Source organism: Ranitomeya variabilis, chromosome 8 (genome assembly GCF_051348905.1).
Source record: "Ranitomeya variabilis isolate aRanVar5 chromosome 8, aRanVar5.hap1, whole genome shotgun sequence".
Lineage (NCBI taxonomy): Eukaryota > Metazoa > Chordata > Amphibia > Anura > Dendrobatidae > Ranitomeya > Ranitomeya variabilis.
The window spans coordinates 27,614,034-27,640,791 of record NC_135239.1 but is presented as its reverse complement, the minus strand read 5'-3'; the positions used below and the strand labels follow the sequence as shown (position 1 = coordinate 27,640,791).

At 44.9% G+C, this 26,758-nt stretch overlaps 1 protein-coding gene across 1 annotated transcript in view; it reads right to left on the bottom strand.

Annotated features, from left to right (window-relative positions):
- The window catches only part of TESK2 (testis associated actin remodelling kinase 2), a 52,121-nt gene extending 26,786 nt beyond the window's left edge, over positions 1 to 25,335 (bottom strand). Inside the window, exons 1-3 of the mRNA XM_077278177.1 lie at positions 25,171 to 25,335; positions 13,800 to 14,098; positions 2,020 to 2,141 (exon numbers count right to left, since the gene is read on the bottom strand). Coding sequence (XP_077134292.1) covers positions 2,020 to 2,141; positions 13,800 to 14,012 — 335 coding nt within the window. The 5' untranslated portion in view covers positions 14,013 to 14,098; positions 25,171 to 25,335. The remainder of the gene's footprint in view (positions 1 to 2,019; positions 2,142 to 13,799; positions 14,099 to 25,170) is intronic.
- Positions 25,336 to 26,758: the final 1,423 nt, after the last annotated feature.

Here is a 26,758-nt window from a genome sequence, read left to right as displayed (position 1 = left end):
TACACCTGTGGCCACGGCCAGGGAGGGGTTAACAGAGGCTTCTCTCCGGCAGGCTCACACCCAGAATTACACCTGTGGCCACAACCGGGAAGGGGTTAACAGACTTCTCTCCGGCAGGCTCACGCCCAGAATCACACCTGTGGCTGCGGCCCAGAAGGGGTTAACAGAGGCTTCTCTCCGGCAGGCTCATGCCCAGAATCACACCTGTGGCTGCGGCCCAGAAGGGGTTAACAGAGGCTTCTCTCCGGCGGGCTCACGCCCAGAATCACACCTGTGGCCGCTGCTCGCCGGACAGTTGCTAAATTGGTTTGCGCCTTTTGTTCGTTTGCACTGAGCGAACAGATTTCCTTGTGTTTATTCTGCTACATCCCAAGAAGATCCAGTTACACGAAGAGAAAGAGAAATGTCTCTAGTGCAACAGTAGCAGCGCCCCTGACAAAGTTCCCCCGACAGGTGAACCCCAAAAAGGCCCCCCAAGCTCCTCCATTACTGACAGGCAGTCCAAAAGCCCTCGATTTACAGACAGAACCTTTCCATTATTATTAGGAGCTTGTATTCCGGCTCCTGAGAACTTGTGACCCTTCTCAGATGGGAGATCTCCGGTGAAGGAGAACAGTCGCCTCTCCCAGCAGTGTCTGTGCTTGGTGCAGCGGATCAGCAATAGATGAAGACACTGAGCACCTCCATGGATTTGGGCCTGACAGTTATTGAAAAGAAGGACGGCTGTAATACTAGATTGGTCACTGGGATTTATTATGAAAATGTCAGAAATGTATTTTGTACATTTTGAGCAGTTTGGCTCCCGTTCTCACTGTAACAGATGAAAATAAACAATTGAGATGGGGAAAAAATTCTGTTTTTCACTCAGTTGCATAATTCTGCATACAGAGATATCCTCCTAAGAAAGGCAGAACCTCACTTTTACTTTCTTAAGTATTCAGGTTTATTAACCTTTTAGACTGACCGACAGCACTGGTGCAATAATACAACGAATCATCAAAACCACAAATTGCCTAATAATTCTGCACACGGTGTGTGATCGCGAGCAGTCCGGTCTAAAACCGCTCTATGTATAGACCAGCAGTCTGTTCTATAACCAGACCCCACTTCGATCAGTAGTCCGGATTAGCACCTCTACATATACTGACCACACATTGATCAGTAGTCCGAATTAGCACCTCTACATATACTGACCACACATTGATCAGTAGCCCGGATTAGCACCTCTACATATACTGGCCACACACTGATCAGTAGTCCAGATTAGCACCTCTACATATACTGACCACACATTGATCAGTAGTCCGGATTAGCACCTCTACATATACTGGCCACACACTGATCAGTAGTCCAGATTAGCACCTCTACATATACTGGCCACACACTGATCAGTAGTCCGGATTAGCACCTCTACATATACTGACCACACATTGATCAGTAGTCCGGATTAGCACCTCTACATATACTGACCACACACTGATCAGTAGTCCAGATTAGCACCTCTACATATACTGACCACACATTGATCAGTAGTCCGGATTAGCACCTCTATGATTGCAGCCTAGACCATCACGATTACAGACTAGCGCTCGGATACAGAACTAATCTTTTTCATCTCTGATCTGTAAGATACTTTTTTAATTCGATTTCTCACAACAGTTGCAGTAAGTCCTCGAATAGCGGCTCTCAGGCTCCCGTTCACTTCTAGCCCTGGGACATGGGCTTCAATGCTGCACAGCCGGCCATACCCCTGTAAATGCCGGTATCCTGCCACCCATCCTATGCAGGGATCATGTGCTGCATTGTGGAAGATGGAGCCTTTACAACAAACATGCTACAAAAGCCATGCAAAAAAAAGAAATAAGTTCTAGCACCTACACAATACATCATGGAGCGTCCGCTGAGCTTTTAGGACTGCAATCTGCTCACACTACGGTAAAGGATCTCAGGTGGCCACAGCCCCATGGATGCAGCATGAGGACTAGAGCAGCGATCAGCACAGGCCCTGACTGACCGTACCTCAGTATATTGGGGTGCGACAGGCGGTTCATCAGCTGGACTTCCTTCAGCATGTTGGCTCGGTTACTACTCAGTTTGTTCATCTTCAGCGCCATAACTTGGTCGGACGTTCGATGACGAACCTGCAAGATAAAAAACAAAAGGCAAATGAGAAGGACAGTGTTTATAACAGAAGTCAACCGACCCTCTTGTCCCATCAGGCTAACGGCTGTTTTAACATTACCGCTAGATCCAACCTGCCCTTTAAATGTGCAGCATTTTACCTAGGAGATGTAAGGTCTGATAAAAGAAAAAGGTTAGGGATTAGTGCTGAGCGAGCGTGCTCGGATATAGCGCCATCTGAGCATGCTCGGGTGTTACCCGCGTATTGCAGCGGCTCCAGTAACACGTTTGCATGATTGGCGACTGTTGGACAACTGCAACACATGCTGGGATTGTCTGTTCCTTAGGCAAAACAAGAAATACAGCTTTTATTATTCTCACCTACGGTGCGGTCCGATGGGCGTGTCTGGTCCTGATCCAGCACCTCCGATCTTCTTGCGATCGCCATCCTCCGGCACTGGTTCGTGTGGATGAAGCGTACTACGTCACCCACAGCGTCCAGCATCGCGCTCCTGCTGAGGGCAGGGTAAATCACTGCACTGCGCTCTTTGGCCTTTTCCTGCGCATGCGCACTGCAGTACTTTGACAGGAGTGCGATGATGGACACTATGTGGGTGACGTAGTACGCAACATGCACACGAACCAGTGCAGGGGATGGCGATCGCAAGAAGATTGGAGGTGCAGCGATGCCCATCGGACCGCACCGCCCCGTAGGTGGCAATAATAAAAGCTCTGGATTGTGGTCAGATACGCAGTATTCTATAAAACCTGTAAGCCCTATGTGACGGCAATGTCCTTATCTCACATAGGAAAAACCCGGTGACAGGTTCCCTTTAAATGCCGTTCTCCCTCCACAATGTAAAATAAAGACAGCAGAGCACACCTCTTCCGTTCCAGCAATGTCAACGCCTTACCTGATATTGTTATGCAACGTCAGCGCTGCAGTCAATCGGCGGCCTGCAATGGGCTGCAGATCTCACACTTCAGTTTTGTTTTAGGGGCCGCTGACTGTTAAGCTTTGTGAGTGTTGCAGCCAACGTCCTGCAAGTGTCGGGAAACCCAGCGCTAAGATCACTGAAACAGTAACAGTGCGGGAGGCGAGTATCCGTTATTTTTATTTTGCACTGGGGAGAACAGGATTTAATAAGTGGACGACCTCATTCATGTTGTAAGTAGATTCTGTGCGCTGCAGTATAAATTTTGCATATTCAATGCTTGTACATATCTGGATGCACCGGGTTTTGCTTCTCTGTAGAGAGAAGTACGACCCGCACGCAATTTGTGTGACCTCTGCTGTCACTTTAAAAGAGATTGCATTTGGCATTCTTGCACAGGAAAGTTACATGGATTACGAAACATGAATAAGGTTTTGCTCCGAGTCCTCACGCTGTGATCTCAGGGCCGCTCAAGCCTTTTAAGGATTTCATCTGCCCCAAAATTCTAATGAAACCTGGAGGAGGAATCACTGCAAAAAAAAAAACAAAACTACAGTCTTATCAATGAAAGAACACTGCCTGCACCTGGGAGAAAAGTTTACGCTCCACGTGCCGAGGATTGCACAGATTCTTTGTAAATGCACGCATACTAGTCTGTGATAAATGATACCGCCATCTCTTTGGAATTCATCCTTGGGATATATTGTATCGAAATACTCACAACATGCAATTTACTTGTAACCCTTCATATATGTTATATGCTAAAGGTTAGGATATTAACCTCTCCTGTTCAGAGTTGGCCTTTCCCACTTATACCTTAACGTTGTTTTTGCTTTTGTGGCAAGAAAAAAAAAAAAGTAACTGGAGTGTAGATCATGTAACGCAAGACAAGTAATTAAATACAATATATATAGAATAAAAACATTAAAATTGCATGAAAAGGAAAAAAAACAGCCAGTGATGTGGGGTGCTGCGGTCACATCAAAATATGACCGATCTGGGATTTACACAGCTATTTCCATTTTTATAATAACTCTAACTTCAAACTTTTGACCTCCGCCCATAACTAAGGAGAACATTACGTGTGACACCCAGTAACTCCTCTGATATGACGGCCCAGCACACCCTGAGATCAGATGATGGATGGGCCTGCGGGACAGGAAGCCACTGTGCAGATGGGAGGCCGCTCATGTACGTACAGGAGCCTCCCGCCATTAAATATATAGAAATTAGATCTGATACTATCACATATGACATGGTGGAAAAGAGTCCACTCTATGTAAGTGATGAGCCCTGATAGTTAGCGGATAGGGCTCCTCATCTGCTCAGGGTCCCAGTTACTGCAGCAGCTCGCGGCTCGTCCGGCTGATCCGTCTCAGGCTCCTGTCACTCACGTGGTTTCGTCCTGCGAGCGTCGTGTGACCACGTTACGATGTGGGCTCCAGTCTGCAGGACGCCTTCCCTCTGCGCCTCGTAATTGGTTTATTAGGTGTCTACAGTATAGAATTACTAAGTGATCGCCATGGGGTGGACATAGCACAGGTTCTGGACACAGGAGACTATATTGGGGGGGTCCTATTCTGGATGATATAATGTAGGGGGTCCTATTCTGGATGATATAATGTAGGGGGTCCTATTCTGGATGATATAATGTAGGGGGTCAAGCTCTACTGAATGATATAATGTAGGGGGTCCCGTCCTTCTGGATGATATAATGTAGGGGGTCCCGTCCTTCTGGATGATATAATGTAGGGGGTCCCATCCTTCTGAATGATATAATGTAGGGGGTCCCGTCCTTCTGGATGATATAATGTAGGGGGTCCCGTCCTTCTGGATGATATAATGTAGGGGGTCCCGTTCTTCTGGATGATATAATGTAGGGGTCCCGTCCTTTTGGATGATATAATGTAGGGGGTCCCATCCTTCTGAATGATATAATGTAGGGGGTCCCGTCCTTCTGGATGATATAATGTAGGGGGTCCCGTTCTTCTGGATGATATAATGTAGGAGTCCCGTTCTTCTGGATGATATAATGTAGGGGTCCCGTCCTTTTGGATGATATAATGTAGGGGTCCCGTCCTTTTGGATGATATAATGTAGGGGGTCCCGTCCTTCTGTATGATATAATGTAGGAGTCCCGTTCTTCTGGATGATATAATGTAGGGGTCCCGTCCTTTTGGATGATATAATGTAGGGGGTCCCATCCTTCTGAATGATATAATGTAGGGGGTCCCGTCCTTCTGGATGATATAATGTAGGGGGTCCCGTTCTTCTGGATGATATAATGTAGGAGTCCCGTCCTTCTGGATGATATAATGTAGGGGTCCCGTCCTTCTGGATGATATAATGTAGGGGTCCCGTCCTTCTGGATGATATAATGTAGGGGGTCCTGTCCTTCTGAATGATATAATGTAGGAGTCCCGTTCTTCTGGATGATATAATGTAGGGGTCACGTTCTCCTGGATGATATAATATAGGGGTCCCGTCCTTCTGGATGATATAATATAGGGGTCCCGTCCTTCTGGATGATATAATGTAGGGGTCACGTTCTCCTGGATGATATAATGTAGGGGTCCCGTCCTTCTGGATGATATAATGTAGGGGTCACGTTCTCCTGGATGATATAATGTAGGGGTCCCGTCCTTCTGGATGATATAATGTAGGGGTCACGTTCTTCTGGATGATATAATGTAGGGGTCACGTTCTTCTGGATGATATAATGTAAGCTTGCGAGCAGGGCCCTCATTCCTACTGGTATCTATTTTGAACTGTGATTTCTGTTATGCTGTAATGTCTATTGTCTGTACAAGTCCCCTCTATAATTTGTAAAGCGCTGCGGAATATGTTGGCGCTATATAAATAAAATTATTATTATATGATGATATAAGTAGGGGGTCCCGTCCTTCTGGATGAAATAATGTAGGGGGTCCTGTCCTTCTGGATGATAATGGAGTGGTCCCATTCTTCTGGATGATATTATGTAGGGGTCCCGTCCTGGATGATATTATGTAGGGGTCCCGTCCTTCTGGATGATATAATGTAGTAGTCCCGTTATTCTGGATGATATAATGTAGGGGTCCCGTCCTTCTGGATGATATTATGTAGGGGGTCCCGTCCTTCTGGATGATATTATGTAGGGGGTCCCGTCCTTCTGGATGATATTATGTAGGGGGTCCCGTCCTTCTGGATGATATTATGTAGGGGGTCCCATCCTTCTGGATGATATAATGTAGGGGTCCCGTCCTTCTGGATGATATTATGTAGGGGGTCCCGTCCTTCTGGATGATATTATGTAGGGGGTCCCGTCCTTCTGGATGATATTATGTAGGGGGTCCCGTCCTTCTGGATGATATTATGTAGGGGGTCCCATCCTTCTGGATGATATAATGTAGGGGGTCCCGTCCTTCTGGATAATATAATGTAAACTTGCGAGCAGGGCCTTCATTCCTCTTGGTATCTATTTTGAACTGTGATTTCTGTTATGCTGTAATGTCTATTGTCTGTACAAGTCCCCTCTATAATTTGTAAATCGCTGCGGAATATGTTGGCGATAAATAAATAAAATTATTATTATTATTATTATTATTATTATTATATGAAGATATAAGTAGGGGGTCCCGTCCTTCTGGATGATATAATGTAGGGGGTCCCGTCCTTCTGGATGATATAATGTAGGGGATCCCGTACTTCTGGATGATATAATGTAGGGGGTCCCGTCCTTCTGAATGATATAATGTAGGGGGTCCCGTCCTTCTGGATGATATAATGTAGGGGGTCCCGTCCTTCTGGATGATATAATGTAGGGGGTCCCGTCCTTCTGGATGATATAATGTAGGGGGTCCTGTCCTTCTGGATGATATAATGTAGGGGGTCCCGTCCTTCTGGATGATATAATGTAAGCTCGCGAGCAGGGCCTTCATTCCTCCTGGTATCTGTTTTGAACTATGATTTCTGTTATGCTGTAATGTCTATTGTCTGTACAAGTCCCCTCTATAAGTTGTAAAGCGCTGCGGAATATGTTGGCGCTATATAAATAAAATTATTATTATATGATGATATAATGTTGGGGTCCCGTCCTTCTGGATGATAATGTAGGGGTCCTGTCCTTCTGAATTATATAATTCAGGGGGGTCCCGTTCTTCTGGATGATATTATGTAGGGGGTCCTGTCTTCTGGATGATATAATGTAGGGGGTCCCGTCCTTCTGAATAATATTATGTAGGGGTCCCGTTCTTCTGGATGATATAATGGAGGGGGTCCCGTCCTTCTGGATGATATAATGTAGGGGGTCCCGTCCTTCTGGATGATATAATGTAGGGGGTCCCGTCCTTCTGGATGATATAATGTAGGGGGTCCCGTCCTTCTGAATAATATTATGTAGGGGTCCCGTTCTTCTGGATGATATAATGTAGGGGGTCCCGTCCTTCTGGATGATATAATGTAGGGGGTCCCGTCCTTCTGGATGATATTATGTAGGGGGTCCCGTCTTCTGGATGATATTATGTAGGGGGTCCCGTTCTTCTGGATGATATAATGGAGGGGGTCCCGTCCTTCTGAATAATATTATGTAGGGGTCCCGTTCTTCTGGATGATATAATGGAGGGGTGCTTTCTAAATATGGGATGTTATAACACCAATCTCTGGAGGGAGGGTTGGGGGACACTAATCATTGCTTTTTGTACTTTTACTTGATGACAGGACCCTTCATATCATTTTTCTAACAATCCCAAAAGTAAATAAACACAAACTGTAGATATAATTATATTTCTCTAATGGGAAGTCCACTGTCTGCCGGAGAACTACAGGGCTCAGCCTGGCAAATAAAAAGTGTAAAATACTCTGAACATCTCTATATTACACAACTAGTCACTGAAGAAGTCACTAAAAAAAAAATACTGGAAGGTCATAAGTTACGTGACTAACCGATCACCCGCTGACATGCCATTCTATCCAATAGACACATGGCTGCCAGTGAATACCCGGTATACCATCTATCCCGACGGAGGGCAGAAATTACCTATAGCAACCAATCAGCTTTCGGCTTTCATTGCTCCAGAACATATTGGCAAAAGAAAGCAAGGTTTTGATTGGTTGAAATTGAAGCCCTGCTCTGATCAGTTGATATTTTCTCCTGCACTTGAAAACTATGATTGAATTTGAAAAACTTTATTGACAACTGAAAAAGACAACTGCTAATCCCCCCCAACAAAAAAACATTAATTAATGGAAACTATTAAATCCCAATTGTATGTGTTAATAATGCAGACTACATGCAGGTCACTCTGGGACTTGTAGTCCTACAGCAGCTGTGGGTGAGCATTTAATCCGGTCATGTAAAGTCGCTGAGCTCCTATCACGCAGACATAATGGAACCTGCCCTGACAGGAGAGGTAATTACACGTCGCAGCCCAGCACGCGAACCCCAGATGCTAGCCGCACCGTAACTAAAGACGGCCCGTAATAATAAGCCTCCGCTCTGGCTCAAAATAAAGATCAAAGGCAAAACACGCGGCTGAGAATCCCACAGCCCACCGGATCCAGACAGAGCGGAACAAAGGCGAAACCCGGAGGAGACGTCGACAGACAGGACCGGCCAACATCTGACATATACTGGGCCTCGTTTATGTCTTTGCTGCCCTTAGCAACCAATCACTGGTCAGCTTTCATCTCATAAAGAGCTCTGGGAAAATGAAAGCTGCGCTGTGATTGGTTTCCATGAGCATCAAAGGCAGTTGTACTGTTGGCCACTGTCACATATATCAGGCTGCAACCCATCTCCTTCAATGGAGCTGTGCACAGTCATTACTAGAAGTGTCATTTTTTTGGTATAAATGGCGATTTCATTATTTTATTTTATTTATTTATTACCTGTGACCAAACAACTGCGTTTCTGCGCTTCCACATTTTTAAAGAAGCTTATTGTTCAGGTTAAATAATTATGTTATTTTGATAGATAAAATGTGGTCATACCAAATATGTTAATTTTTCACATTTCTAAATGTTAATATTTAAAAAAAATAAATATATTATATATATATATACACATATACACATACACATAAACACATATATATATATATATACACATATATACAGGTCCTTCTCAAAAAATTAGCATATAGTGTTAAATGTCATTATTTACCATAATGTAATGATTACAATTAAACTTTCATATATTATAGATTCATTATCCACCAACTGAAATTTGTCAGGTCTTTTATTGTTTTAATGCTGATGATTTTGGCCTACAACTCCTGATAACCCAAAAAACCTGTCTCAATAAATTAGCATATCAAGAAAAGGTTCTCTAAACGACCTATTACCCTAATCTTCTGAATCAACTAATTAACTCTAAACACATGCAAAAGATACCTGAGGCTTTTAAAAACTCCCTGCCTGGTTCATTACTCAAAACCCCCATCATGGGTAAGACTAGCGACCTGACAGATGTCAAGAAGGCCATCATTGACACCCTCAAGCAAGAGGGTAAGACCCAGAAAGACATTTCTCAACAAATAGGCTGTTCCCAGAGTGCTGTATCAAGGCACCTCAATGGTAAGTCTGTTGGAAGGAAACAATGTGGCAGAAAACGCTGTACAACGAGAAGAGGTGACCGGACCCTGAGGAAGATTGTGGAGAAGGACCGATTCCAGACCTTGGGGAACCTGAGGAAGCAGTGGACTGAGTCTGGTGTGGAAACATCCAGAGCCACCGTGCACAGGCGTGTGCAGGAAATGGGCTACAGGTGCCGCATTCCCCAGGTAAAGCCACTTTTGAACCATAAACAGCGGCAGAAGCGCCTGACCTGGGCTACACAGAAGCAGCACTGGACTGTTGCTAAGTGGTCCCAAGTACTTTTTTCTGATGAAAGCAAATTTTGCATGTCATTCAGAAATCAAGGTGCCAGAGTCTGGAGGAAGACTGGGGAGAAGGAAATGCCAAAATGCCTGAAGTCCAGTGTCAAGTACCCAGTCAGTGATGGTGTGGGGTGCCATGTCAGCTGCTGGTGTTGGTCCACTGTGTTTCATCAAGGGCAGGGTCAATGCAGCTAGCTATCAGGAGATTTTAGAGCACTTCATGCTTCCATCGGCTGAAATGCTTTATGGAGATGAAGATTTCATTTTTCAGCACGACCTGGCACCTGCTCACAGTGCCAAAACCACTGGTAAATGGTTTACTGACCATGGTATTACTGTGCTCAATTGGCCTGCCAACTCTCCTGACCTGAACCCCATAGAGAATCTGTGGGATATTGTGAAGAGAAAGTTGAGAGACGCAAGACCCAACACTCTGGATGAGCTTAAGGCCGCTATTGAAGCATCCTGGGCCTCCATAACATCTCAGCAGTGTCACAGGCTGATTGCCTCCATGCCACGCCGCATTGAAGCAGTCATTTCTGCCAAAGGATTCCCGACCAAGTATTGAGTGCATAACTGAACATTATTATTTGATGGTTTTTTTGTTTGTCATTAAAAAACACTTTTATTTGATTGGCCGGGTGAAATATGCTAATTTATTGAGACAGGTTTTTTGCGTTATCAGGAGTTGTAGGCCAAAATCATCAGTATTAAAACAATAAAAGACCTGACAAATTTCAGTTGGTGGATAATGAATCTATAATATATGAAAGTTTAATTGTAATCATTACATTATGGTAAATAATGAAATGTAACACTATATGCTAATTTTTTGAGAAGGACCTGTATATATATATATATATATATATATATATATATACATATATACACATACACACACATATATATATATACATATATATACATATATATATATATATATATATATATATATATATATATATATATATATATATATATATATATATATATATATATATATATATATATATATATATATTTTTTTTACATAATTTTTAATTGAATGGATGATCATTTGATTGCTTCTTCTATATACGCTAATATTTCAGTATATATCTATATTGACCAGAATGGCAGTAACGGGGGTCTTCAGTAGGTCCCAAACTGCCATAATATTCCAATGTCACCCTGCAATTGCATTGAGGGAGCCTGTGCACATGAGCAGTGGCATCCGAGCCCTTAAAATGCCGCTGTCAGTGACTGACAAATAGCAGCAATTAAAACTTGATTTTGTCATTGCTATTACGTTACAGGCAATGTAATGCATTTACATAAATGAGTGGGATGCATTGAACGGGATCCAATTCTGCAATTTTTGTATTAAATTCAGTGCAACTGGTGCCATTTACAACAACCTATCAATTCACGGATGTCGGTAAATCTCGGTCATCCAACCAGCGTCATCCTCAAAGCATAAGAATCAAGCTTTGTCCGGTGTTATAGGGAAAGAAATGAGACATTGCAGGTGATAATAGAAAAATATCTGTCCTCAATCACCATGACAACGGAGGCCGATTTAAATAAAAGTAATTCTACATTAATCATCATGTATATGTGTATCTATATATATGTATATATAGCTCAGCCCCTTCCTACACAGGCGGGCAGCGAGGATGCAATAAGCTGCAGCAGGTGCAGTTGTGCAAAGAGCAGATGCATCTCTGCAACAAAAAAATACCAGAATCCTGAGAAGGTCTGGGATTACTACATTGCACATTATGCAGGGGCAGGAGGTCCCTTTAAGAGCACACAGCGACGCGGTGACCAATACAAGCATTAATGCAAACATCGTACTGAATCCCGGAGAATCTTTCACAGGATCATAACAACATTGCAGAAAACAAAAAAAAAACCTGCTGCAAACAGAAAGAGAAACAGACAAGCAGCGAAGCTTTCCCAGAAGTGACGGCCATCGTCTGCTCTGTGTCACTGCTCGGGCCGCCTGACTTTGGCCACATGACCTCGCTCGCTGGTCCTTAGCATGTTACAATCTATATCTACATGGAAAACCCTGGCTTTCCTTATCTTGTAACAGCCCTGTTACACCATAGGCACCATAGGTAGCATCTATCTCTCCACCATGCTTTACACTGCAGCTCTGCTTGTTCACACAAGGACAGCAGAACGTCAGTACATGGAGAGATGACAAAACTATACTAAGGACAGAAGATTAAAAAACTACAAGCAACTAAACTCACTGTGAGGAAAAAAAAGTTATCAGGAAAGTTCTGCACAGAAAAAGGGAAGGATCCAGTATACAAAGGGAAGGGGAGGAACCCGTACACAAGGGGAGGAGCCCGTACACAAGGGGAGGAGCCCGTACACAAGGGGAGGAGCCCGTACACAAGGGGAGGAGCCCGTACACAAGGGGAGGAGCCCATACACAAGAGGGAGGATCCCGTACACAAGGGGAGAATCCCGTACACAAGGGGAGGATCCCTTACACAAGGGAAGGATCCCTTACACAAGGGGAGGAGCCCGTACACAAGAGGGAGGAGCCCGTACACAAGGGGAGGAGCCCGTACACAAGAGGGAGGAGCCCGTACACAAGAGGGAGGAGCCCGTACACAAGAGGGAGGAGCCCGTACACAAGAGGGAGGATCCCATACACAAGGGGAGGATCCCGTACACAAGGGGAGGAGCCCGTACACAAGGGGAGGAGCCCGTACACAAGGGGAGGAGCCCGTACACAAGGGGAGGAGCCCGTACACAAGGGGAGGAGCCCGTACACAAGGGGAGGAGCCCGTACACAAGAGGAAGGAGCCCATACACAAGGGGAGGAGCCCGTACACAAAGGGCAAGGGGAGGATCCCGTACACAAGGGGAGGATCCCGTACACAAGGGGAGGATCCCGTACACAAGGGGAGGATCCCGTACACAAGGGGAGGATCCCGTACACAAGGGGAGGATCCCGTACACAAGGGGAGGATCCCGTACACAAGGGGAGGAGCCCGTACACAAGGGGAGGAGCCCGTACACAAGGGGAGGAGCCCGTACACAAGGGGAGGAGCCCGTACACAAGGGGAGGAGCCCGTACACAAGGGGAGGAGCCCGTACACAAGGGGAGGAGCCCGTACACAAGAGGAAGGAGCCCATACACAAGGGGAGGAGCCCGTACACAAAGGGCAAGGGGAGGAGCCCGTACACAAGGGGAGGAGCCCGTACACAAGGGGAGGAGCCCGTACACAAGGGGAGGAGCCCGTACACAAGGGGAGGAGCCCGTACACAAGGGGAGGAGCCCGTACACAAGGGGAGGAGCCCGTACACAAGGGGAGGAGCCCGTACACAAGGGGAGGAGCCCGTACACAAGGGGAGGAGCCCGTACACAAGGGGAGGAGCCCGTACACAAGGGGAGGAGCCCGTACACAAGGGGAGGAGCCCGTACACAAGGGGAGGAGCCCGTACACAAGGGGAGGAGCCCGTACACAAGGGGAGGAGCCCGTACACAAGGGGGGGAGCCCGTACACAAGGGGAGGAGCCCGTACACAAGGGGAGGAGCCCGTACACAAGGGGAGGAGCCCGTACACAAGGGGAGGACCCCAAATACAAGGAAAGGGGCCATATATAAGGGGTGGGGCCACATAGACGGGCATCTGATATAACTGCAGAATATGGTGGAGCTATAGAAATAAAAATAGTAATTTTTAAGTGCACAAATGACTATAAAAAAAGTATTAGTGCTGGAATGAGATTTCTGCCTCTGGATGTAAACAAGATTATTTCCATGTACTGACAGCAAGCAGAGACTAATTATGAAATTATATGAAGAATATGAGAATAAATGTACTGAATATATGCAAAGTGCAAACCAATCGTATTAAGGACGGCTGCAAATGAAAACTACCTTAAAGACCTCGGAGAAGAAGCCAGATCCGATCTTCTCGCAGGTGAAGTCATCGAGTCGCGTGAGCCGGGAGAAGGCGCTGATGAGTGCGTTGTAGGACGAGGAGTAGACTCTGCCCAACTGACCCATCCCGCCGTCACCCGATACGGTATCCTCAATACGGTCCAGCCGAGGTGGGAAGCCAGCGATAGAATTTCGTTTATTCCGATCCATTGCTCCCTGAGTTAAGACTGGATGTGAAGAGGAACGATCACATTTTAGGGCGTCCTGGATCCTGGTGGCACGGCGTTCATGAAGTGCTAAAAAACGAAAAACAACGGAATGTTAAGGTGTGCCAACATGGCAGAAAAGAGCAAAGGACTGACAGCGGCGACTAACAATCACAGTCAGAATATGAGAATATGGATATAAAAAGGGATTAAACTAAATTAGCATTGTGTAATGGTTAAACTACAAAGTAGCAAAAAAGTAGCAAACATTGTACGCTTTGTTTCAATATCTCTGCCTGCTGTCAACAAATGTGAGCATTCTTCTTTTATATCCAGAGGCCGACAAGGCACGCAGATCCAATACATCTCACAGCTGAGTGTTTGTTACAATGCATCAATCCTCTGTGAGCTAAAACACATCAGCAGCACAGATCTGTCTCCCTCCATCGCTTGCTACACTTGTATCAGTGGAGGTCACACTGATCAACCAGGAGTCCAGGACACTTACTTCAAGGAGGATTTTAATGGAACACAACTGTAACGAACCCTCAGCTGTTTTGGTTATGACCGGTTTTAAGCTTCTGTATCTAAATAAAAATGTTCACGTTCACTGAAAGGAAGCGGAAATCATCAACATAGTGATGAAATAAAACACAAAATCTAACAGAAAATTGCAGAACTTTTTTAATACAAGCTTATTCTACATATACCCAGTGAATAAGGAAGGAGCGCAGCTCTGGAAGTGACTAGAGTACAATACAGCCTATAACAAGTTTATGCTACATATACCCAGTGAATAAGGAGCGCAGCTCTGGATGTGACTAGAGTTCAATACAGCCTATAAAACTTGAGATTAATAAAATAAAATTCCAGCTTTTGAAGTAGACGTAACCGGTAAAGCCATTTTCAGTAGCCGGCGGTGCGGGAACGCCGTCCGGACAGATTACTGGGAAGGGACCCTGGGATTTTACATAAAAAGCGTTTTCCCAGCTGCAAAACAGGAAAACAGATCAGCTCAGAACGACTTTATGAAGCGCGTCTTGTACGAGCAGCGACCTCAGGGGACAAATGATTGGAGCGCTGCAGCCAGCGCGCTCACTTCGCCACCCCGTGACCGATGAGCTCCAGCGGCCGCGCACTGATTAACCTTTAGGAAAAACAATTTATACAGTGATCAGATATGGCAGGGGCTTGGCCGACGATCCACTGGGCATGCTTAGACTTGTAGTCATACAGATGCAAGAGCGCGCCTTAGAAGGAAATGCCACCAAATCTAGGACAACCCCATTAATTTCTTATAGAATAATTTAGACTCACTTTTCGGAGAGCGCGGTGAGAGTCGCCGGGGCTGCTAAATACACGGTTTGTTGATTAAAGGGGTGGTGTCCTGGGCATGGCAGAAGCCGGTACCATAGGTCACATTACACGACGCAGTGCGATAATCAGTATGAGGGATCATAGGGCACGCAGCATTTCATGTCCAATGTCTCCGCTGCATGCAGCTCGCCGGGGGCGCCATCGAGAGGGAGAACAACCGAACCAAATGCAGGATGAGTATGATGTGTTGTGTCAAAGGGCCGGCGTCCAGTCTGACATCAACGAACCTTTTTTGCAATTTGTGAAAAAGCCCCTTTTTTTTTTTTTTTTCAAACCTGATGTGTCACTTTATGCAACAATAATTCTGGAAAGCTTCTACGTAATTCAGCAATTCCGAGATCGTTTTTTCACAACGCATTGTACTTTATGTCGATGTGTTTTGTAAATTTATATTTTGCAAATATTTAGGAAAATATCCGAAATTCAATGAAAATTTTTTAAGGCTATGTGCACACGTTCAGGATTTCTTGGCTCCTGAGCAAAACTGGACATTTTCTGCAAGAAATCCGCATGCGTTTTTGGTGCGTTTTTTACCGCGTTTTTGATGCGGTTTTTTTTGCGGATTTTTCCGGAGGTTCCCGATGCAATAATATAGTGGGAAATATGCAAAATTAATGAACATGCTGCGTTTTTTACCGGAAAAAAACGCATCTTGTGCACAAAAATTGCGGAATGCATTCTAAATGATGGGATGCATAATGTATGCGTTTTTATAGCGAAGAAACGCAAAAAATCTGCTATGTGTGCACACAGCCTAATAGTTAACAATTTTCATAGTTTGAGTTTTTATACCCTTAAATTAAAAGTTGCCAATGCCAACCCTTCAGGTGGTTCACAGGAATCAGTGCAAAGTGGAATGGAAAAATACACTTTTACCAATAAAAACTTTTACTTTAGCCCCAGAACTTTTAATTTACGTACAGTATACACGCTAACGGAAGAAAATGGAGTCCACAATTAGTTATGCAACTTCTTACAAATATAGTGATACCCTATAGGTGGTCATAAAAACTACAGTTTGCGCACACCGCGGGGCTCAGAAAGGAAGGAGCGCTACTGGATTTCTTGTAGCACAAATTTAGCTTGAATAGATTGCAGATGCCATGACACACGTGCCAAAAAGAAGAAGAAACACCCAAAGGTGACCCCATTTTAGAAACTAGAACCTTAGAGTTCCCCCTTTACTCTGACGACAGCTTTACACCCCTCATTCTCTCCAGCAGTTTCATGAGATTGTCACCTGGAATGGCTTCCAATGCACAGGTCGCCTTAGTCAGGAGCTCCTTTGTGGAATCATCGGCCTTCAGATAGTATTTGTGACCATCAGGTTTGTTCTGCAGTGTTGGTGCCCTATCCTATCCCACAACTGTCCTAAGCCACAATGTGGAAAGAAACACTCAACTAAGTAGAGACACCACAGTCCATCATTACTTTATGACATAAAACCAATCCAGAAAATTACTAGGACCTTGAAGGTATCTTTAAGTGTGGTCATGAAAACCATTGATTGCTAAGAAACTGTCTCTCATGATGACTGCCCCAGGAAAGAAAAAGAAAAAAAATGACTTTGGCTGCAGAGGATAAGTTCATCAGAATTACCAGCCTCAGAAAATGCAAATAGACAGCCCCTCAAATATCAGCCCTCATAAATGATGTTCAGACATCAAGAAGCAGACACATTTCAACATCAGCTGTCCAGAGGAGATTGTGGGAATATATCATGGTCAAATTGCTGCAAAGAAGCCACTACTGAAGACCGCAAACGAAAAAAAAACAAAACATGTTTGGACGGAGCAACACAAGAACTGGACGTCAGTGGAAATCTTTACTGCAGAAAATGTGAGTGGATGGTTTCTATGTCTGTGGCACCCACCGAGAAGCTCGGAGGGGAGGTGTAATGGTGGAGGGTGCTCTGCTGGTGACAATAGTGGTGATTTAATACACATTCAGGGCAAATTACCCAGCATGGCGACAACAGTGTTCGGCAGTGACCACCATTCCATCTGATTAAGGGTAGGCGCACACAGTCCGTAAACACTGCAGGTTGGACGCTGCGTATTTGCGCAGCATCCAACCCGCAAAGTCCAGATGTTACAGAATAGTGGATGGGATTTTAAGAAATCCCATGCCCACTATGCGTCCACAGACACCTACGGATCACCCGTGGAGACGGACATGCGGAGCGTCTTTACGGACCGCAGCATGTCTATTTATCTTGCAGAGAGACGCGTGTCCACAAGATAAATTTCACCAGTACAATGTATTGGGCGCAGTGAATCTGGGCGGTTCAATGAACACATGCGGATTCACGTGCGTTCAATAGCCGGCAGTGCTTTAGACACAGCGGACATGTGCTTCGTCCAAGGCGCTGCCGATTACTGACCGTGTGCACATACCCTTATACTTTATACTTAGTGGGACCACCACTTGTTTGCAACAGGACAATGACTCAAAATATCTCCAGGCCAGTGAAAGCTATGTGACCAAGAGTGAGAGGGATGATGGCTGCATCAGAAGACATGGCCTCCACAATCACCCGACCTGTACCCGATGGAGATGGTTTGGGATGAGATGGACGCAACGCAAAGTAGCAACAAGCGCTCAGCACCTCTAGGAACTCCTTCAAGATTGTTGGAAGCCCTTCCAGGCCACTGATGATGACGCTGCTGGAGAGAAAGTGTGAAACGCTGTCATGGGAGAAAAAGAATCTAAGGGGAATCTAAGACGTAACACACATTCTGGGTTGTTTCACACGTGCTTCTTTACTCCTTGTTTCATGTGTGGTCTCAAGAGGTTTTGTGGCCTTCAGTCTGAATCTACGATGTGCACATTCCCATAACAAAGAAAACCATTGTACGAACTGGGATGTCCAAACGTCTCCCTGATACTGTATAGCAACCTTAGAACGGTATATACCACTGTATATAATAACACTGTATACGGGGATGCAAAGCAGTATATACCACTGTATATAATGAAACAAAGAGCAGTATATCACACTGTATATAGAGCGGTGTATAACACTGTATATAGAGCGGTGCATAACACTGTATATAGAGCGGTGCATAACACTGTATATAGAGCATTGTATGACACCGTATATAGAGCGGTGTATAACCCTGTATATAGAGCGGTGTGTAACACTGTATATAAAGCGGTGTATAACTGTATATAGAGAATTGTATGACACCGTATATAGAGCGGTGTATAACCCTGCATATAGAGCGGTGTATAACTGTATATAGAGCGATGTATAACACTGCATATAAAGAGGTGTATAACCCTGTATATAGAGCGGTGTATAACTGTATATAGAGCGGTGTATAACACTGTATATAAAGCGGTGTATAACTGTATATAGAGAATTGTATGACACCGTATATAGAGCAGTGTATAACCCTGTATATAGAGTGGTGTATAACTGTATATAGAGCGGTGTATAACACTGCATATAGAGCGGTGTATAACACTGCATATAGAGCGGTGTATAACACTGCATATAGAGCGGTGTATAACACTGCATATAGAGCGGTGTATAACACTGCATATAGAGCGGTGTATAACACTGCATATAGAGCGGTGCATAACACTGCATATAGAGCGGTGCATAACACTCTATATAAAGTGGTGTATAACACTGTATATAGAGCATTGTATGACACTGTATATAGAGCGGTGCATAACACTGTATATAGAGCGGTGTATAACTGTATATAGAGTGGTGTATAACACTGTATATAGAGCGGTGTATAACACTGCATATAGAGCGGTGTATAACACTGTATATAGAGCGGTGTATAACACTGTATATAGAGCGGTGTACAACACTGTATATAAAGCGGTGTATAACCCTGTATATAGATCGGTGTATAACTGTATATAGAGCGGTGTATAACACTGTATATAAAGCGGTGTATAACTGTATATAGAGAATTGTATGACACCGTATATAGAGCGGTGCATAACACTGTATATAGAGCGGTGTATAACTGTATATAGAGTGGTGTATAACACTGTATATAGAGCGGTGTATAACACTGCATATAGAGCGGTGTATAACACTGTATATAGAGCGGTGTATAACACTGTATATAGAGCGGTGTACAACACTGTATATAAAGCGGTGTATAACACTGTATATAGAGCGGTGTATAACACTGTATATAGAGCATTGTATTACACCGTATATAGAGCGGTGCATAACACTGTATATAGAGCGGTGCATAACACTGTATATAGAGCTGTGTATAACACTGTATATAAAGCGGTGTATAACACTGTATATAAAGCGGTGTATAACACTGTATATAGAGCGGTGTATAACACTGTATATAGAGCGGTGTATAACACTGTATATAGAGCGGTGTATAACTGTATATAGAGTGGTGTATAACACTGTATATAGAGCGGTGTATAACACTGCATATAGAGCGGTGTATAACACTGTATATAGAGCGGTGTATAACACTGTATATAGAGCGGTGTACAACACTGTATATAAAGCGGTGTATAACACCGTATATAGAGCGGTGTATAACACTGTATATAGAGCATTGTATTACACCGTATATAGAGCGGTGTATAACCCTGTATATAGAGCGGTGTATAACTGTATATAGAGTGGTGTATAACACTGCATATAGAGCGGTGTATAAGGGTATGTGTCCATGTTCAGGATTGCATCAGGATTTGGTCAGGATTTTTCATCAGTATTTGTAAGCCAAAACCAGGAGTGGGTGATAAATGAAAAAGTGGTGCATATGTTTCTATTATACTTTTCCTCTAATTGTTCCACTCCTGGTTTTGGCTTACAGATACTGATGAAAAATCCTGACCAAATCCTGATGCAATCCTGAACGTGGACACATACCCTAACACTGCATATAGAGCGGTGTATAACACTGCATATAGAGCGGTGTATAACACTGCATATAGAGCGGTGTATAACACTGCATATAGAGCGGTGTATAACACTGCATATAGAGCGGTGTATAACACTGCATACAGAGCGGTGTATAACACTGCATACAGAGCGGTGTATAACACTGCATACAGAGCGGTGTATAACACTGCATACAGAGCGGTGTATAACACTGCATACAGAGCGGTGTATAACACTGCATACAGAGCGGTGTATAACACTGCATACAGAGCGGTGTATAACACTGCATACAGAGCGGTGTATAACACTGCATACAGAGCGGTGTATAACACTGCATACAGAGCGGTGTATAACACTGCATACAGAGCGGTGTATAACACTGCATACAGAGCGGTGTATAACACTGCATACAGAGCGGTGTATAACACTGCATACAGAGCGGTGTATAACACTGCATACAGAGCGGTGTATAACACTGCATACAGAGCGGTGTATAACACTGCATACAGAGCGGTGTATAACACTGCATACAGAGCGGTGTATAACACTGCATACAGAGCGGTGTATAACACTGCATACAGAGCGGTGTATAACACTGCATACAGAGCGGTGTATAACACTGCATACAGAGCGGTGTATAACACTGCATACAGAGCGGTGTATAACACTGCATACAGAGCGGTGTATAACACTGCATACAGAGCGGTGTATAACACTGCATACAGAGCGGTGTATAACACTGCATACAGAGCGGTGTATAACACTGCATACAGAGCGGTGTATAACACTGCATACAGAGCGGTGTATAACACTGCATACAGAGCGGTGTATAACACTGCATACAGAGCGGTGTATAACACTGCATACAGAGCGGTGTATAACACTGCATACAGAGCGGTGTATAACACTGCATACAGAGCGGTGTATAACACTGCATACAGAGCGGTGTATAACACTGCATACAGAGCGGTGTATAACACTGCATACAGAGCGGTGTATAACACTGCATACAGAGCGGTGTATAACACTGCATACAGAGCGGTGTATAACACTGCATACAGAGCGGTGTATAACACTGCATACAGAGCGGTGTATAACACTGCATACAGAGCGGTGTATAACACTGCATACAGAGCGGTGTATAACACTGCATACAGAGCGGTGTATAACACTGCATACAGAGCGGTGTATAACACTGCATACAGAGCGGTGTATAACACTGCATACAGAGCGGTGTATAACACTGCATACAGAGCGGTGTATAACACTGCATACAGAGCGGTGTATAACACTGCATACAGAGCGGTGTATAACACTGCATACAGAGCGGTGTATAACACTGCATACAGAGCGGTGTATAACACTGCATATAGAGCGGTGTATAACACTGCATATAGAGCGGTGTATAACACTGCATATAGAGCGGTGTATAACACTGCATATAGAGCGGTGTATAACACTGCATATAGAGCGGTGTATAACACTGCATATAGAGCGGTGTATAACACTGCATATAGAGCGGTGTATAACACTGCATATAGAGCGGTGTATAACACTGCATATAGAGCGGTGTATAACACTGCATATAGAGCGGTGTATAACACTGCATATAGAGCGGTGTATAACACTGCATATAGAGCGGTGTATAACACTGCATATAGAGCGGTGTATAACACTGCATATAGAGCGGTGTATAACACTGCATATAGAGCGGTGTATAACACTGCATATAGAGCGGTGTATAACACTGCATATAGAGCGGTGTATAACACTGCATATAGAGCGGTGTATAACACTGCATATAGAGCGGTGTATAACACTGCATATAGAGCGGTGTATAACACTGCATATAGAGCGGTGTATAACACTGCATATAGAGCGGTGTATAACACTGCATATAGAGCGGTGTATAACACTGCATATAGAGCGGTGTATAACACTGCATATAGAGCGGTGTATAACACTGCATATAGAGCGGTGTATAACACTGCATATAGAGCGGTGTATAACACTGCATATAGAGCGGTGTATAACACTGCATATAGAGCGGTGTATAACACTGCATATAGAGCGGTGTATAACACTGCATATAGAGCGGTGTATAACACTGCATATAGAGCGGTGTATAACACTGCATATAGAGCGGTGTATAACACTGCATATAGAGCGGTGTATAACACTGCATATAGAGCGGTGTATAACACTGCATATAGAGCGGTGTATAACACTGCATATAGAGCGGTGTATAACACTGCATATAGAGCGGTGTATAACACTGCATATAGAGCGGTGTATAACACTGCATATAGAGCGGTGTATAACACTGCATATAGAGCGGTGTATAACACTGCATATAGAGCGGTGTATAACACTGCATATAGAGCGGTGTATAACACTGCATATAGAGCGGTGTATAACACTGCATATAGAGCGGTGTATAACACTGCATATAGAGCGGTGTATAACACTGCATATAGAGCGGTGTATAACACTGCATATAGAGCGGTGTATAACACTGCATATAGAGCGGTGTATAACACTGCATATAGAGCGGTGTATAACACTGCATATAGAGCGGTGTATAACACTGCATATAGAGCGGTGTATAACACCGTATATAGAGTAGTGTATGACACCGTATATAGAGCGGTGTATAACACGGTATATAGAGCGGCGTATAACACTGTATATAGAGCGGTGTATAACACTGTATATAGAGCAGTATGTAACACGGCATATAAGGAAACACCAAGCGGTATGCAACACTGTGTACGAAGAGGTGCAGAGCGGTATACAACATTGTACACAGGGACGCACAGAGCGGTATACAACATTGTATACAGGGATGCACAGAGCGGTATACAACATTGTATACAGGGATGCACAGAGCGGTATACAACATTGGAAACAGGGACACGCAAAGCGGTATACAACACTACCCAGGGATGCGCAAAGCGGTATACAACACTGTATACAGACGCACAGAGAAGTGCACACATTGTATTTGTAGATTGTAAGCTGGCGAGCAGGGTCCTCACCCCTAATGTCACTGTTTAAATTGTCTTAACTTGTATTGAATTTATTGTCTGTACACGTCCCCGCTTAATTGTAAAGTGCTGCGGAATATGTTGGTGCTATATAAATAAAAATTATTATTATTGTATACAGACGCACAGAGCGGTATACAACACTGTACACAGGGATGCACAGAGGTATACAACACTGTATACAGGGATGCGCAAAGCGGTATACGACACACTGTATACAGGGACGCACAAAGCGGGATACAACACTGTATACAGGGACGCGGAAAGCGGTATACAACATTACCCAGGGACGCACAGAGCGGTATAAAACACTGTATACAGGGACGCGCAAAGCGGTATACAACACTGTACACAGGGACTCGCAAAGCAGTATACAACTCTGTATATAGTGTAGGTGTCACTGTATACAGTGTGGGTGTCACTGTATACAGTGTGGGTGTCACTGTATACAGTGTGGGTGTCACTGTATACAGTGTGGGTGTCACTGTATACAGTGTGGGTGTCACTGTATACAGTGTGGGTGTCACTGTATACAGTGTGGGTGTCACTGTATACAGTGTGGGTGTCACTGTATACAGTGTGGGTGTCACTGTATACAGTGTGGGTGTCACTGTATATAGTGTGGGTGTCACTGTATATAGTGTGGGTGTCACTGTATATAGTGTGGGTGTCACTGTATATAGTGTGGGTGTCACTGTATATAGTGTGGGTGTCACTGTATATATAGTGTGGGTGTCACTGTACATAGTGTGGGTGTCACTGTACATAGTGTGGGTGTCACTGTATACTGTGTGGGTGTCACTGTATAGTGGGTGTCACTGTATACTGTGTGGGTGTCACTGTATATATAGTGTGGGTGTCACTGTATAGTGGGTGTCACTGTATACTGTGTGGGTGTCACTGTATATATAGTGTGGGTGTCACTGTATACTGTGTGGGTGTCACTGTATACTGTGTGGGTGTCACTGTATATATAGTGTGGGTGTCACTGTATAGTGGGTGTCACTGTATAGTGGGTGTCACTGTATATAGTGTGGGTGTCACTGTATATAGTGTGGGTGTCACTGTATACTGTGTGGGTGTCACTGTATACTGTGTGGGTGTCACTGTATACAGTGTGGGTGTCACTGTATACTGTGTGGGTGTCACTGTATACTGTGTGGGTGTCACTGTATACTGTGTGGGTGTCACTGTATACTGTGTGGGTGTCACTGTATACTGTGTGGGTGTCACTGTATATAGTGGGTGTCACTGTATATAGTGTGGGTGTCACTGTATATAGTGTGGGTGTCACTGTATATAGTGGGTGTCACTGTATATAGTGTGGGTGTCACTGTATATAGTGTGGGTGTCACTGTATATAGTGGGTGTCACTGTATATAGTGGGTGTCACTGTATACTGTGTGGGTGTCACTGTATACAGTGTGGGTGTCACTGTATACTGTGTGGGTGTCACTGTATACTGTGTGGGTGTCACTGTATACTGTGTGGGTGTCACTATATAGTGGGTGTCACTGTATACTGTGTGGGTGTCACTGTATACTGTGTGGGTGTCACTATATAGTGGGTGTCACTGTACACAGTGTGGGTGTCACTGTATACTGTGTGGGTGTCACTGTATACTGTGTGGGTGTCACTGTATACTGTGTGGGTGTCACTGTATACTGTGTGGGTGTCACTGTATATAGTGTGGGTGTCACTGTATATAGTGGGTGTCACTGTATAGTGGGTGTCACTGTGGATCAGGCTGTGGCCCCTCGGAGCTGTATGCTGCAGCTACACTAGGTGTCGCTAGTGAGGGGGAAGAGTCGGATACGTCCGCGGCCGTGGAGGGCGGTACCGTTCGTTGCACTCACCGTGCGCGGTTTCCCGGACCGCTCGGTGCCCTCAGCGTTCTTCTCCGGCCTCCATGTCCGCCAATGTCGATCTCTCAGCGGAGACTCCGCCGCGACCCAGCGCAGCTTCAACAGGAGGCGGAGCCTTACAATGTACCCCACCCACCTTTCGTCCACTAGCCAATCTACGTTCGTCAGAGCGTGACTGACATGTAACACTCTCGTCCAATCACTAATCGTAATTTTCGCATAGCCCAACTCCCTCACAGAAGTCATTTTCTATTGGCTGACTGTGTACCGATTGGCAGTCGCTTTGTCGAATAGAAACCATACAGTGATGGGGCGGGCCCGGTTGTTGTCAGCCAATGGGAGACGTGAGGGCGCATGTCGCAGCTCAAAGTTGGTAAATAGTTTTGTGGACATCAAGTGTCTCTCCTGGGATTGGTCAGTAACTCTATGAGGGCGGAGCCTGTGAGGAAGTAATGTGCCAATAATTAAGCTTTATAAATGATTGACAGAATATTTGACGAATTAGAACTGAGCAGTGGTAAACCAGTGGTGGGGACAGTCCTGAGGAGCCTCAGTCACTGCAGCGCCACCCTCACTGCAGCGCCACCCTCCCTGGTTCTTTACGGTTCAGGCAGTCATGGTGTTTATCAGTACAACTTTCTTGTTTGATTTTCTCTTTTTTTCTTAGGTGATGTGACCGCAGTTCAGGACCTCTGCCCTCTCTGTTATATCTTGGCGGTCACCATATGCGATGAATATTAGATTTTACTAGTTTGGACGCACGCGCTGACACCGTGTTATTTTGGGGATTTTATTTATTTTCCCAGCGGACAAGTGACGTGAAATTGGCTTTTTTTTTTTTACCTTCTAAAACATTTATTTAAATTTAAAAAAATTCTTATTCCTCCCAGAGGAGCTGTGATCGCCTGCATACAAGGCCCCGCAGTCCGGAAATATCCGCTGTACTGTAACCTCACTGCGCTCCTGTGAAGACACAACAGGTGTACAAAGATGGCGGACACGGAAGGTGTAGAAAGATGGCAGGCACGGAAGGTGTAGAAAGATGGCGGGCACGGAAGGTGTGCAAAGATGGTGGACACGGAAGGTGTAGAAAGATGGTGGACACGGAAGGTGTAGAAAGATGGCGGGCACGGAAGGTGTAGAAAGATGGCGGGCACGGAAGGTGTAGAAAGATGGTGGACACGGAAGGTGTAGAAAGATGGCGGGCACGGAAGGTGTAGAAAGATGGCGGGCACGGAAGGTGTAGAAAGATGGTGGACACGGAAGGTGTAGAAAGATGGCGGGCATGGAAGGTGTAGAAAGATGGCGGGCACGGAAGGTGTAGAAAGATGGCGGACACGGAAGGTGTAGAAAGATGGCGGGCATGGAAGGTGTAGAAAGATGGCGGGCACGGAAGGTGTGCAAAGATGGTGGACACGGAAGGTGTGCAAAGATGGTGGACACGGAAGGTGTAGAAAGATGGCGGACACGGAAGGTGTAGAAAGATGGCGGGCACGGAAGGTGTAGAAAGATGGCGGGCACGGAAGGTGTAGAAAGATGGCGGGCACGGAAGGTGTGCAAAGATGGTGGACACGGAAGG